Raw genomic sequence first — 16511 nt, forward strand, 5'->3', positions numbered from 1 at the left:
ATGATTCATTGCCGCCGCCGCAACGCGTTAAAAAACTGACAAAGCGGAAAAAGCGCGCATTGAATCGTATTTATATATATATATATATTTATTATTATGTATAATACCGGTACACACGTATTGAGGTATACGCGCGCGTGTGTGTATGTATCTATTTATTTAATTTTTGTTTTTTACAACTGTTTGTAATAAATTATAATTCACTTGTATCTTTTTTATATAACGAAATAATCATATTGTCTTATAATATAATAACGATTAAAAAAAAAAAGGTGGGACGGACGAGTTATTACATATTATTATTGTGCTGATGCGATAATATACGTTTTAAAAAGAAGTGCTTTATCTTATTGCAGATATATATATTGTTACGTAGCTGTTGTAGCCCGGTTTCATCGACTGCAGGAAAGTCGTTAACGTTGAATCTTTAACTTTGTGCAATTTAAATAGTCATCACCTTTAACAAAAACATTGACCTATATTTCATATGGTTTACATTTTTTCGATAAGATCAATTACGAATATAATATACCATTAGACTATACTGTCGCTTTAGAATTAGTCGTTATAACCGTTATATTAACATATTATAAGTTATTTTCTAACTTTCCACTCTCCCATTAGATACCCACTCATTAGCTTCTTCTAAATAGATTATAGTTTATATTATATTAGATTAAGCCATACCGGCTATTACCTATACCAGGTATGTGAAATGTGATTAAACTCTCACCACAAACACATACAACGTTTAAATGTCTATAGAAAACCATTTAAAGCTTTTTTAAGAATCCGTTTGAATTATTGACTCCGAATTGAATTTTACCACAGTTACATATACTTAAAGTTTACGTTTATACCTATTATTATTAATAATAATTATAGAACAGTCAATTCTATAATCAATGTTATTATTATGTATAAATTTACATTTTTCAAATCTCATATTTTATTTTTACGCTTTGACCCCACATTTGCCTCTCCCAAATTATTTATAATTAATTGATATGTTTTACTATTTCAAAACGCATGAATACAATTTATATTGTCAGCTATATAAATAGCCCATAGATACCCATGAACAAAATAATATAAAATCAAAATAACATTATTTAAATATTTTTTAATAAAACATCCAAATAGCCAATACCCAACAAGTACATCGTATACTATATATGCATTTCCGATTCCCTAATTTTACGAATTTAATATAGAGAAATTTAAATATTTTTTCTTTGTCAAGTCAATCATTGGTATCAATAAGTATATCTACTACAATAAAAATGAACATATTGATTAAAAAAACTAACAACGCGCAAAATCCTGCACTATATTTTACGAATAAAATAGGTACTTATTACTATATATTAACTATTTTGAACTTGAGAAATTCAATTTTTATCACAAAATATTTAATAAAAATACCTTGACCGCAATATTTATAAATGTAACTTGATATTATATTTAGTTTTCCTAAAATAATTTCAAATGCTTTATAATAATATTATTTCTTTTTTTCTTTTTGGCTTCGTCCCGAACCATCTTTGGAGCTCTGAGGAAAAAGCAAGCTGTCTTCTTGAATCATTAATTAATGTCACGAGGGCCCGGCGGCGACGGCGGCGGCCAATGGTCGGAAGTCGTGTTGCCACGGGAGACGCGAGTGGGCGTTAACCGCGTGCCCTCGAGGAAAACTCTGCTGCGGTAGTGATGCGGCGACGGTGGCAGAAAGGGTAGGGAAATGGTGAAAAACTATTTTCCCGTAGCAACAATCCGCAGAACAAGGGCAATAAAATATTTTACACGAAATCGAAATAGTGCTGTGTGTTAAGAGAAACCGAAAATACGAAAACAATACATACAATAATATTATGATATATATATTAGGTACTTCAATATGTGTACCTACCTATATTTATGTCAAAACTGATATTTGTGATGACATCATAAGCAATTTGTATATAGATATATAATCCGTATAAAATCATATATCATAGTGTATTATACGTTAAATATCAAATTAACGTTTCGATACAATAATTTCAATACCAACTATAGTCCCATCACCAAAATACCAAATTACCTTATAATATGATATGATCAACAAAATTTTAATTAATAAAGTTGACTCAAACTGCGCTTCATAATAATTTGTATAGTTTGCATGCTTACTGCATAATATATTTTATCATCACACCGATGTTAACCTAATATTACTTTGTGAAGTATCGTCTATCGATAAACAGCTGTACTTATACTAAAAATAATAACAAAAAATCACTCCAAAATACAATTCAAAATGTTTCCATTTTTCAAATATATATGAAATACGTAATACATATTTATTTATATAATATGTAATTCCATACGCGTATATAATATAACAGTTATAACTACGTATATAAAGGGTCTAATTTTGATAGCAGGTAATCGTAATAATAAATAACTAATAAGGATTAAACTTATTAAAAAATTAATTTCCAATACGTTATTCTTATGAGGTAGGTATACACAAATATCATCTAATTACAGGTTCAGAGTTTCGGGAAATTCTTTATTATCTTTATACTCGATCTTAGATCATGTAACTAACCCATATAAGGTATATCGTATATTGTATACCATATATATGGTAAAAACATATATTAATACGATCAAAGTTCGATCTAAAATAATTTCCTTTATATAATATAAAATATAAATAGGTTTCTTAAGGACTATATACCAACTGATATAAAATTAAATTATTTTCAAGTACTTATATAACGCGATAATATTTTTATTTTCATCAACTATATATTATATACCTAATACCTAGATACTAGACATCTCCTGTAATATAGTCACAGAATAATATATTGAACGATTGTATAAAGATACAATGCCGCGTGGTAGTTGTTTATCGTCGAAAAAATTAGGATATGGAAAAAGCCCAATCTTCCTTGCCGGTCACGTAACACGTTCTCATCCACATCGTGATAGACATTAGTCTGCTCGGGTTAATTTTTTTCGTTCACCACTCAGACCTCCGTCATGAAAAATACAATCCGGTTTTGGATACAATTTGGTGGTTAATCGGTTTACAAAATGAAAATTCAGTTTTAATTAATCTTTGGAAGAGGACCGAAGATTTTTATTTTTCTATTTACGTACATCGGAAATTGGTTATCGAAAGGTCTTCGCACCTGTCGTACCTACTATTGTTACTGCCCGCGAACAGTGAACAAGTTGATGAACTGTCTCATAACTGGGGAGTTAGAAAAATATTAAGTAGGTAACATTTTTTATAAAAATATTTAAATTATATTCATAAAAAATTAGAAATTATCTGTAAAGGATATTGCATCATTAACTATTTCGAACGGAATAATTATTGTAATTATTTTATCCATTAATATATTTTACCTCAAACTGATTATAAGTATTTTATCACTAAATTATTTAATTTTAATTGATGCAGACATAATTTAAATTTAATATATACGTAAAATATAACACGTAACATGAATATGTAAATATCATGGGTATATAAATACCACTTTTGAATTATATAGTTTTATTTTGTTCATAAAAAAATAAATGATATTTTAAAATCGTTTTACAAAAATAATTATTTACTTATTTACGTTATTATGAAACTATGTAACTTTATATAGAAGAAATTATTAATAATCTATTAAATATTTATTCGCTATAAAATATAAACGTTAATTACGTAAATAATAACTTCTATCTTGTATTTCTTATAATTTATTTTTATTACATACACGCAATACTTTTAGTTTTTCTAGCCTAAAAAGTAATTTATATTTTCTGTTACAATATATAAAAATCTAATTTTGCATTTCTAACTTTTTTTTATCTTTTAAATTGAATTTTACAATTATAATGTTTTTGCATTCGATGTTAAAATATTACAAATTTACTTTTGAATACTTATGTGGGGCAGTTTTTATAATGTATATACTGAACATGTTCATATAAAATCTTACTGTATTTACAGTATTAAAATTAAACATATATATTATACAGTATATAGGACATAGGTGTATAGACATCGAAAGTAGATAATTCCAATATTATTATTGTAACTAATTAATAAACTAATACGCACTTACATTTTTGAGCGAAAAACGTCAATTTAATGTATATTTATATGGATTCAATTAACGAAAATCATATTTTTAAATTTTCCACAGCATTTGGAGCTTATAGGGCTATAATATAATATGATTTTTTTTTTATGGCATTTTTATCCAGTCCTTATTTGGATACAACGGTTTTTAAACTCATCTGAACTTTCAATTGTTCTGTCTCTCGTCGTGGTTTAACTCTCCCCCACACATTCTCACTCTCACTCTCTCTCACGCACACACACACACACACACACACACACACGAATTATTCATAAACAAACGTCATTCACACACACGAACACGTGCACATACATTGAGTTTTTATTTATATGCTTAAAATATTGTAATAATATTACGATACGATGTGTGTGCGGAAAAGTTAACGTATTATACCTCCCTTATTATTTGTAGAGCGTGGCATTTTCTTCAAGAGCGCCGCCGCGATCACCGTCCCTCCGCGTCGTCCACCCTCTAATCATGGGTCTTATATATTATACCAAACGTCGGCAGGGTCTGCTAGAAGTGCCGTTTCCGCCCATTATCAATCGCTGGCTCGTCTGAAATCGGCGGCACCGCTTATTTTTCACAAAAACCCCCGACCGGCGTTACGCTCGCGCACGATGGGCGTGCCGCACTAACGATAAATCAACCTGAACCACCACCGCCACTGCTACCACCGACGCCGCCGGAGAGTCACTTTCTACTATACATAAACTACCCCGACTCCACTCAGACTTCGCGCACAAATTCACATACATACTATATATATTATATGGTATACAGCTCGGTTTGTATGTGTGTGCGTGCGTGTGTAAAACGCCATGAATAACAAATTTCTATATCATACATGACCCTCGGCGCATGATGATAGCCCTATGAATTTTTATGTAACACGCGCACCACTATATATACCACACATATATATAAAATATGTGTTCTCTAGTGAAAAACTATTTTTATCCCGTCCATGTATATAATATGTTGTATAAAGTCCGTCAATAAATCTCAAAGTACGAATGGAAAATAATAAATAAAATTTTCCGTTTCACAGATTTTCATACGAAAATACCCTGCTGCAAGTATATAATATATAGTGTAAACATAATATCTGTATGATGTATTTCTGCTAAAACTACGAAATGCCTCGGGCATGGATCGAACTTTGCAATATTCTTTATGTGTATAACATTCAAATCATCTTGTTTGTATCAGGGTGTACATGCGATGTATAATCATATAATATAAATATAAAATGTGTATATTACTAGTTTTTCATTATTTTTCGCACGCCTGGCATCAACCTTTAAAATAAAAAAAAAAAATTTAATCAAAATAACATTAACTATAGTTACATTAATGGGGCATTTATAACTTGAAAATAAAACAATAATACAACATTTTTTAAATAATTCCTATATAGTTTATCACATTGTTGGGTTAAAGTACATCTTATAAATACAAATGTAGGAATATTATTAATATTTTTGAAACTTGATCGTATAACTAGATATTTATTCAAATAATGAACATATGAAAATTAAAAATATTTAATTTTATCATAGCATAATAATTACAAATTCTACAATATCGGATATGCATAGTAGTATTCTATATTGATATGTCATTGTATATTAAATTATGATTGTAACATCAAACATTGCTTTATTGTACGTATATAATCATCATATAATTGTATGATACACAATCATTTATGATTTTCCTCTCTTTTGAATTTATAATAACTATTATTATTACATAGTCTATTATACATAATGTACAAATTGATAATTAATGTATATATAGATAGAAATCATACTAATTACTATAATTGGGTATTTAAATTATTAATGTACTAAACTTGTAACTTTCTTTTTAAAAAATGAGCACATATAATCTATGTTTATATTTTCAAAATAATCGTTACGCACATGTACATCTTTTAAGTTTTACTACAAAATTTACACGCATAATTATAACGTGTTGGAAATGACTATTTTTTTTTTTTTTTTAATTAAATAATAATCACGTTATCATCATATTAATATGTTCTACAGAAAACATAAAAACAACTTGACAATTATTTCTTAATCAACTTTAACTATTCGTCGAAAACAGAAAACCATCAAAACCATCAAGATATCATCATTATATTATAAGCTGACTATTAAATATAATTTTGTTTGTGATTCTTAAAAAATAAACGTTCCGTTTTGAAAATATGAAACAAACCATGTATGAACGTGTAATGTAATAATTTGTTCATTTTAGATTAAATCAATATTGTTTCCAAATTATAATTCGACACAGCACATTGGCCATTGAGATATTCAAAACCGCCCCCATAACACTATTAAAATTTAAAATCTAAGTTTAACATCGATAGTACTACCTATATGCATACAAAAGGTCAATGGTTAATTGCTTACGCGTATTAATTACATTTCAAATGACAGGTGCAACAGTGGTATAAAAAAAAGTATAAGAAAAAACCACGAACGTGAATTGTTTATTCATAAAAAAACTATAGTCGCTTCTCGTGAGAATATCGGTTTGATGATGTCCAATCGTTATTATATTTTTTTTTCACTGGATTCGAAAACGATTATTTATTAGTTTTGATTATATCTGCGGTCCGGTTTAACTGCGTCCACCTATATAATATACATATATATGCATCATATATCGTAGGAGCGTATGCGGAACAGTGTATTGTACACCAACGTCGTGTAAAAAAAAAAAAAACACTAACACAAACCGACTGTAAGTATATTTTATATTATATATATTTATTATGTATTCTCGATACAATAATATATCAAACCGTATACGTATGTGTCGGTGTGTGTGTGTGTGTGTTTGTGTCAAAACACGAATACTAATAATAAACGCTGCGTAGTAAAAAATATAAATGCAATGCGGTCCATCGGGGCTGTAACTATACCTCCTACTACCCTCATTATATACATATCGTTCGCCGACCGGGGATGACGCGATGACGACTACGACGACGACGACGACGATGGCGAATACACAGCACGGATTCGTCGGGTTGACGTTTAAATTGCCGGTTTCGATTAAATTACTATGCTAAACGCCGCGGAGCAGCAACGGCGGCGGTGTGGTACGCGCTCTGTTAAATAATAATAATATATATATAAACGGAATAAAATACGTGCGCGTGTGAGTGTCTGCGTGTGTGTGTGTGTGTGTGTGTACCTACGTCGTATATACGGTGGCGTGGCAGATTCTTCGAGACCTGTCCCCGCGCCCTACCGCACCGACCAGCAAAGCCGAAGCAGTCGGAGGCCTAGAAAACACACACCGCTAAAAAAATAAAAAAACCCCGGCCCCGCACCGCGCGAAAGTAGTAATTTATCGGTGGAGATAATTTTAATTGTATACCAACTGGCGTTCGAAATTACAATGTATGATAATATAATATAATGTATCGCGCGCGCGCGCGGTGTGTGTGTGTGTGTGTGTGTGTGTGTGTGTGTGTGTTAAATGCTGTACGTTCGAGCCCGTCAGGCATTGTAATCTTTTGGTAGCCACTGTGCGCGCGGCGAGTCGCCTCGTTCGTGGATTTATGGCTGCTGCTAAACGCTCGCGCGCGCGCCCGCTCACACGATCGGCCGCCCGCGATAACCCGGTAATTTCTGATTGATGGGCGTCGATTACCGGATTACCGGACTGTCATCGCGGCGTGTCGGAAACGCGCGCAGTGTAATAATAATAATTGACCGATACGTACACGGTATATATTATATTATTTTAAAGCGCCCATATAGGTACACGTCGCGTGGTACTACCGCAACTATAATATTATTATAATATAATATAATCCTTTATACCTACAATAATATTATAGTTGGTAAAATACGATGAGATGACGCTGTGTACTTACATACATTATTTCAATAATATAATTTAAGCGGTATAACATCGCGGTGTATGGTGTGGGCACATAGCCGGGATTTTTTTTTTTTTTTGTAGGGAGGTGTTTTGATTTCATATTTAATCATCACTTTAAGGGGGAGTGGTTCACACACTCTGTGTCTTTTAATACCTATAGTAATCGATCTTCGCGATAACAATAACAAATATAAAATAGAATCATATGACAGCATAATATTATATATCCCTATTTTTTACATAAAAACGGCCGACGCGGGGTGTTTCAACACCAAAAACACTCCACATTGACTACGCTACGCCACTGTTTATACTACATTGTATAACTTAACGTAATTTTTATTCTCGTCACAGCCGACGTGAGTATGGACATCGTCTTTCGATGATTATTAGTGAAATCGACGCTTCTTCGTCGACCTTATATATATATATATATATGAAATCCGGATTACGAAATACAAAGAAGACTTGACGAAATATACCATTGTGTGTTCTATAATTCATAATTTGTAAAAAATATCATCGATTCACACTATTCATAGTCTATTACTGTTATTGATTATGTATGAATATAATCTAACCGTAACACAATTTTTAGCATATAATATTGAAAGATATTACTTTAGACATTTTGAATAGTAAGGATATAGTTTCGATATTTCTGTTATAATAAGTAAACAATTATTTTTAATTATGTATTTACTGTAATTTATAATTACGTAACGGTCAAAGGGCCAAAGACAAAAATTTTTAAACAAATGTATCTTTATTACGTATATTAAATAACTTTTTCCTATACCAAATAACTTAAATTCTCTTGAGTTACATATAAAGAGGTTAAATTTAACAAATTGGACGAATTTTCATTCAATGAGATACATGCCAAATTAGGTACACTGTGTTCACAAATTCTGATCGTAAGTTCCAGATGTTTTTTACGTCTATATTTTTAATTTTACTCAGTAATATTCATTTAGCCACACTATTCTGCAGCTACAGTTTTATTATAACATATTATATATGGAAAAGAATTTAAACAACTCCAAGTTTGTCTCATAATTACTTCAATAATAATTATATGTATGTGATTAGCAAATCCGTTAAATTATTTTTTAATAAAACAGACCAATAATCTGTAAGATGTATTAAAAATGTCGTGTCCATGGACCAATATCTTCTAATCATTGTAGCTTTATCAATTTATTATAAATTTTAAAACCACGCAGTTATTTTAGAATATGTATATGTGGCGCACAACGTTAAGTCGAACTATTCTGAATGAAAGGTATGCCTAAAAACCAGGTGTATAGAATATATTATTAATTGTGACGTACATAAGAATATAAGTAGATATACAGTATATTATATACAAACACACAGAGCTCATATAATAATCGTTTATCATTTTTGCATCATTAATCCGTTTCGCCGTCATCGAATAACGTAGGTCGTTATTATAAATATTATATACATATATATATATCAACTACTTTTAAACCTCCCCGTGCAACAGAAATACGTCACGCTGGGGGGAAGGAGGAGCTGGAAAAAACGCTTTAAGCGAGTCTTGACAAATTATTATCATCCACTCAACTACCGGAGTTTTGGATTAATGATTTTACGAGCGCGAGACGAAGTAAAAATATTGTTTTGTTTGGGTTCATGCGCCAGACAGGTATATGAAGCTAATCGATGTTTAACGAGTTCATCAAGGGATTCGACATTAGGTTATACGGTGTAAATTTTTTTTTATAACCGTATAAATTGTGTTTGAAGCACAATAATTAGGTCAGGTAAAAATGCCCATTCTATTTATCATTTCCCCCCCTCCCCAAAATCGTGGTTCTAACGATCCTATGGTAAAAGTTATACAATTATAAACGCTTTTAGTACTATATTTATAAAGCGAACCCTTATTACTTTGTGCAGCCTACAAAAAGAATATATTTACTCTTAAGAAACTTTGAATTACATTACATAAATTAATGAAATAAATTGCAAAAGTAACTTAAGTTTTTAGTAGTATTTAATAAATGCATTTCTGTGGGACAATATTATAATGACTTAATAGATATTTAAATAAATTATAAATAATAAGAGGTAATTTAACGGGAAACAAGCAGTAGTTAAATTATAATAAATGCTTTGATACAAATATAAAAAATTTATCTGATAATATATTCTGTTCATAAATGCTGGTTAATGTACAATATAATTACATTTAAAGTTTTAAACAATTTTATTAATTTTTTCTGTTATTTTCTCAATAACTAATAAATAATAATGAATTATTTAACAAGGTATAAAAACATAAATTTCAAAAATAATTATATTTTTTGAGTGGATATAAAATTAAATTTTATATTATTTTTGTGAATAATTCCAAAAACCACTCTATTATAATTTTAAAAAAAAAATAATGGTAAAGAATAATTGTTACTATAATTTTAATTTTTTCTGAATATATATTTTTACAAGGACATATTTATTATTTTTCCATTTACTTTTTAAGTAAAGTTTCTGAGGTATATTTGATTAAAACTTGAAACATACTAGAAAATTTAACAAATATGTGCATATGCGGTTAGGCTACAATGTAGACTTAATATTTTACCTTTTCAAGTACATAACCTATAATTATTGTTATCACACAGACGCGTATTTAAAAGAAAATCCTTTATTTAAAGCAATAAAAAATACATTTGTTTATGTTGAAATCAATAAAGAAATAAAAAAAAAAAATTAAAAAACTGTATAATTGCCAAAAAAAAAAAAAATCTTTTATGAACCAATTTATCAGTAAAAAGTCTACGATGAGAAAAAAAAACTTAATATATTATATAACTATATTTAATTAATTTAATGCAATTTATTTACTATTTACCTATGTTTCACTTTCGAAACACGTTTAATTTAACAAATAAATTACCTAGATATAGATATAGTTTTTACAAGAACCCCAGTATATATAAAGCTACTTATAGTACTAACTACTAGGTATAATGTAAAAAAAAGTAAAATAATTTATTTTTAATAAGAAAATTAACAGGATAACATTTGAATAGCCTAAATCCTTCTTGAAACTCTTAATGATCTATTTTCGTTTTTTATCAACACGCACACACAATAAAGATGACGGAAAAATAATTCACTTTCTTGGAATTAAAATAATTGTAATAATTACCTTTAAAACTATTTAGGTTTCTTAACTCTTTGATATTCCGTATAAACTTAGATCAAAACAATTATTTTGTATTACGTAATATTGTATCATAGGAAGTAGTTTATTATCATCATAAACATTAACAAAACGTTATCAATCATATTATTAAAAAAATATAGCATCAAACTCATGATAAAAAAACGGTATGAAAGTGGGTACCAAACTGCAGAAAATTATGTATCGAGTAGACTCTTTATTGAGTAAATCACTATAGTGGATTTTCTTAAATTTGAATTCAATGAAAACTTAATGTATATGATAAATAACGATTCTGAGCGAAGACTATCTAAATTATGGTAACGACGATGACAAAATAATTATTTTAGTAATAATTTTGGATTTGCGTAAAAATTTTCATTTTTCCTTAATTGTTTGTTTTTGTCGATTATATAAAAAAAGTACTGGGAATTTTTACAATACAATTTGTAAAAATTGTCTACAATACAAACTATACCCAATTTTCTATTCAAACCACTCTAAAAGTGAAAATTAAAGCATTTTATCGACTAATTATCATATATATGAATCCAAAAACACACATTATAAAATCAATAAATTCAATTCTCCGCTCAGAATCTAATAAAAATAAAACAAATAAATATAATTTATTACCTGTTTTTTCTCTAATTTATGTCCATTTTTAATGACTGATTTTAGGTACCTACGTCCATAATTATTGTATTGAAAGTGCGTAAAATACGATTTATTTCCGTTTTCCATAACATTTATTAGAAAAAAAGACAAAGCAATCAATCAAAGTTATGTTTGATATCAAATAAATGAAATAAAATAATAATAAACTGGCAAATAGCCGTACTTCAAAACAGATGACATCAATCAACATTAACCCATTGCATTCTAACCCTTCGATTTCCCATTATGTTTTTTACCTTAGGCCATCAGTCACCAAACACTCGTAAATGACAACACCTTTTTAAACTCCGGTATTATTGTGTATTATTTTTTTAAGGGGATAATTTATTATAGCACTAATGGATTGAATGGCGTGATTAAAAAAAAATTATATTTTATACTGAATTTTTTTAACCCTAGCTTATCGACACAATTTAAAAATGTTTAATAAATTTTCCATTATTTTTTACACAATTTCTTACAGATATAAATATATAATTTTATTATCGGTGATAATATGCATTCATTAATATATATATATATATATATATTATATACATAGAGAGAAAGAGAGATAGATAGATTCTTGAAATAATGTTTTAATTTTTTCAAGCTACGCATTGTTTATCGATTCTGATAAAAATATAATATATATACATATATAAGTTCACTGTCCGGCTACGAATATATTCTTCTCTATCAAAAGAGTTGAAAGTGGTTTTTTATTTTCAGAAACTCCACCCACATGTATTATATTCGATACGACACCAGAATCAACGTAAAGCCTTTATTAAGATCGTATCCAACAATCATTATTATATTAGTTGGTCGTTGTTCAATTTACGTTTCTTTTAATTAAATGTTTTTTTCTCATTTATTACTATTATTATTATTATTATTATTATTATTATTATTATCCAATTACGATCTCACAACTCGTTTTTTGTATTCGTAAGGTAAGACTATAAAGTATACATAAACACTGTTCATAATATTATACACAGCATAAAAGCTTATTAGTGTTATAAATCTTCGAGTATATTATATTTAATATTATACCTATATCATCTACACATTATATTTAAATACAATACATAATAGTATGATAGTGACACAAAAATTAATTATATCCGATATTTATATATCTAATATATAAAAATATGTTATGGAACTTTTGATAGGAATCGTAAAAATAAGTGTTTCTTAAAATAAATAAAAAAATTTACTATATATACTATAACTGCATAACCAACATATATATACACCATTTCAACCACTATATGGTTTTAAAATATATTTCAAAAACTCTGTGACTATTATAAAGTCTGTGATAAAATATTTTTATATATATACATATTTATAACGTATATGATCAAATACAAAAAAATAAGTCTCCTCTCTCTTCTCACGGCCAAAGATTGGGTGAACATTTTCTGTGGCCGCATACAACCTATAATTATCTGACGGAGCACGTCTACATGAAGAAAACTATATAATATATTAATATATATATATGTGTGTGTGTGTGTGTGTGTGTGTGTGTGTGTGTGTGTGTGTGTGTGTGTGTGTGTGTGTGTGTGTGTGTGTGTGTGTGTGTGTAATGTATAATGTATATATAATACATGTACCTTTATGTATATATATTCTGGGTCTTAGTTCATAGTAAAACAATTAGCAGTACAGGTTTAATTTTAAAATAATAATCATATATAAGTCTCGGAACCTTTGTGAACTATTATTATAACACTAAGAATTTAATGTTAAGACCCATAAATTATTAACACCATCAGCTAGTTCCTAATAATTAATTTTGGAGACAGTAATAAAAAAAAAAAAATAACTTTTAAAAACTGTATTAAAACCATATATCAATGAAGACATTGACAGTATAGTAAGACAAACATGTATACTATCTTAAAATCAACTCAATAAATAATAATTAAAAATCAGAAAAAAAATAAACAGACAATAAGGTTAGAAATTGAAGACAATAGCTCATAAAAGATCATCATGTTGGCAGCTATTTTTTTTTACTTGACAAATTTTGTTGTCTGATATTTTTGATTTACAATATAGGTTTTCACAAAAACGCTATTTACCTATCGCCTAAAGCATGGAATTATGATAATAAAACATATTGCCGTTGAATAATAAAATAAAACCATGTTTAGATTCTTGTCTGAAGTAATATTTGCTTCGGGTGAATTACCCAGATTGTTAACTCTTTCAGCGCGAAGTTTAAACTAAATGTACTAAAATATTCTAGTCAATTACATCGTTTTATTTCCATATTTTTTAAAAGAAATAATAATCCTAAATGGTTAGTTTAAATCGATGCGATTTTTTAAATTGTCCAATATAAAAAATTATAACATGGAAATAATTTAATAAATGATATAACTAATATTTGATAATTCTAGGTCGGAGCACTTGTAGCATTTGCTTTTTCATCTTATACACAACAGCAGCAAATAAAACAATTACGTTGTATGCTATAACAAAACTAGATACATGTAATATAATTTTAAATATGAATACATATTTTGCAGGTTTATTATGTTTAAAGGTAATGCATATTTCTTGTTTTTTAATTTTTTTGTTAATATTTCATGATTTTCAATTTTATTTTTAGATGTTTTCTTAACCAATATTTTTTTTTCGTTTTACCAATTGATAATTAATTACATCATCAGCCAAAACAGTTTTTAATAGTTCTATATTTTTGTTATATTTAGGTTCATTTTAACATCTATAAATCCATAGTAGTTATGTGTACCATTGTAGTTTTACTGGATTTAACAAATTCACGTATATTATAATAAATGTAATTAATTTTAAGTGCATATTTTTGAGTTTTGCAATACTGCAATACATATTGAGATTTTCTAGAGCTATACAAGGTCTTTTACCCTATTATTAAGTACAGTCTTGTTCTACCCTATCTAAGTCATATAATATTAACATGTAGTTCTTATTTCATAGATACCTATACGGCTATACACAATGATATTGAAACTACATATAGCATACACATTGATTTAGACATGCATCGTGTGTAACTGAATACCACTTGACAGACGTCAAAAAGAAGAATATAATAGGTATATTATACTTCACAAATAGTATGAGCTCCATTTTATAGATCACACGAAAAATATTTTGAGGGACTAAAGAAAAATGGAACTAGAGTTGATGGGAACTGGTTATCCTCGACCCCTTCAAGGTCAACGGATGTAAAAAGAGAAGAAAATATTTCTGAAAACAAACATGCAACACGAAGGTAATTACGATATCTTGTTTCAATTATTTTTTTTTAACAGATTAGATTAATTTGTATTTTTTTATTCATTTTTTTGTATAAACCATTAGAAGTTAAAAAAGACCTTGTATAAGTTATTTAAAAAGATTGATATTATTAAAAAAAAATTTAGATATCGTGTAAGCCAAAGTGAAGGATAATTGCTGTCATTTATGTTTTTTTACTCTTTTTACAATTTTTGTTTACTATAGCACCTGTAATATTTTGAAGCTACTTAAAACCAAACTGTATTATACACATATTATTATTAAATACATGATACGCGTACATCACACGCAAATGCTACTGTGTCTTGACGTCGTGTTAGGTGCCTATTGTGAATTTTTTTTTTATTATTATTATTAAATAGATAGGGTAATACCTATTATTAGAATCGGAACTATACGTAATATTATGTTATTCTTGCAACATAATCTATTTGGTTATTTGTAAATTACGATAGTTGAATATTGATACGACGTATAACAACATAAAGAATCTTCAAAGTCTGGAACACATTTTATATCAGCAAAGAATCATAATGTTTTCGCTTAAATTACTACAAAAAAAAGTCCCTCACCCCAACAAGTATTAAGTAAATATAATAACACTAAAATGCGTTCTGGTTTATTTCACACCGTTTAACATGGCGGAAGAGCATTTTCGAGGGTTCGTACAAAATCTTTAAAAATATATATATGGGCATAAAAAATGTGACTTCTTCTGTTTAATGCATTTACAGTTTCATAAAATGTAATGTTGAAGTAATAAAAACTCTCTCTATATATAATACACAAAGCTTTATATCAACGCCCAAAAATATATTATGATGTATAATAATATCAAATATGTACATGTATATTAATGTATAAACATGCAAAATGTAAGCTTTTTTAATTTAAAAATCTAAATAGTTATATTGATGAAATAAAAAATAGTTAGTTTTTCATTTAATTATTAATAAAATCTAAACACGTGAAAATCAGCAATCGAATACTATAGTTTTTATTACATTCTCTTGTACTTCTTCATCCAAGGTCGAAATTAAAAGGATTATCACAATTATTTCTGTTACATGAATTCATTAAGTTTTTATGTTCATAACCATTATATTGCACTTTTATAATTGCATATTTGGTTATGTTCCAGCATTACGGTAATATTGTATATTATATTAATACATTATGTGTAATTTATTTTCATACAATTATTTGCATACGACGATATACCGTTAAGGCGTTAACATCTACTAAAACAAATATTTTAGTTAATTACATTTCATATTCACAAGGTATACAAATTAATTAAGAGG

The 16511-nt window shown here is 28.1% G+C and overlaps 1 protein-coding gene across 1 annotated transcript in view; it reads right to left on the bottom strand.

Annotated features, from left to right (window-relative positions):
- Positions 1-16511, bottom strand: part of LOC113560554 (transcription factor Sp9) — a 69356-nt gene that overhangs the window by 39789 nt on the left and 13056 nt on the right. Inside the window, 1 exon segment of the mRNA XM_026966494.1 lies at positions 5399-5434. Within this exon segment, the coding sequence (XP_026822295.1) occupies positions 5399-5434 (36 nt within the window).

Source organism: Rhopalosiphum maidis, chromosome 1 (assembly GCF_003676215.2).
Source record: "Rhopalosiphum maidis isolate BTI-1 chromosome 1, ASM367621v3, whole genome shotgun sequence".
Taxonomy (NCBI): Eukaryota; Metazoa; Arthropoda; class Insecta; order Hemiptera; family Aphididae; genus Rhopalosiphum; species Rhopalosiphum maidis.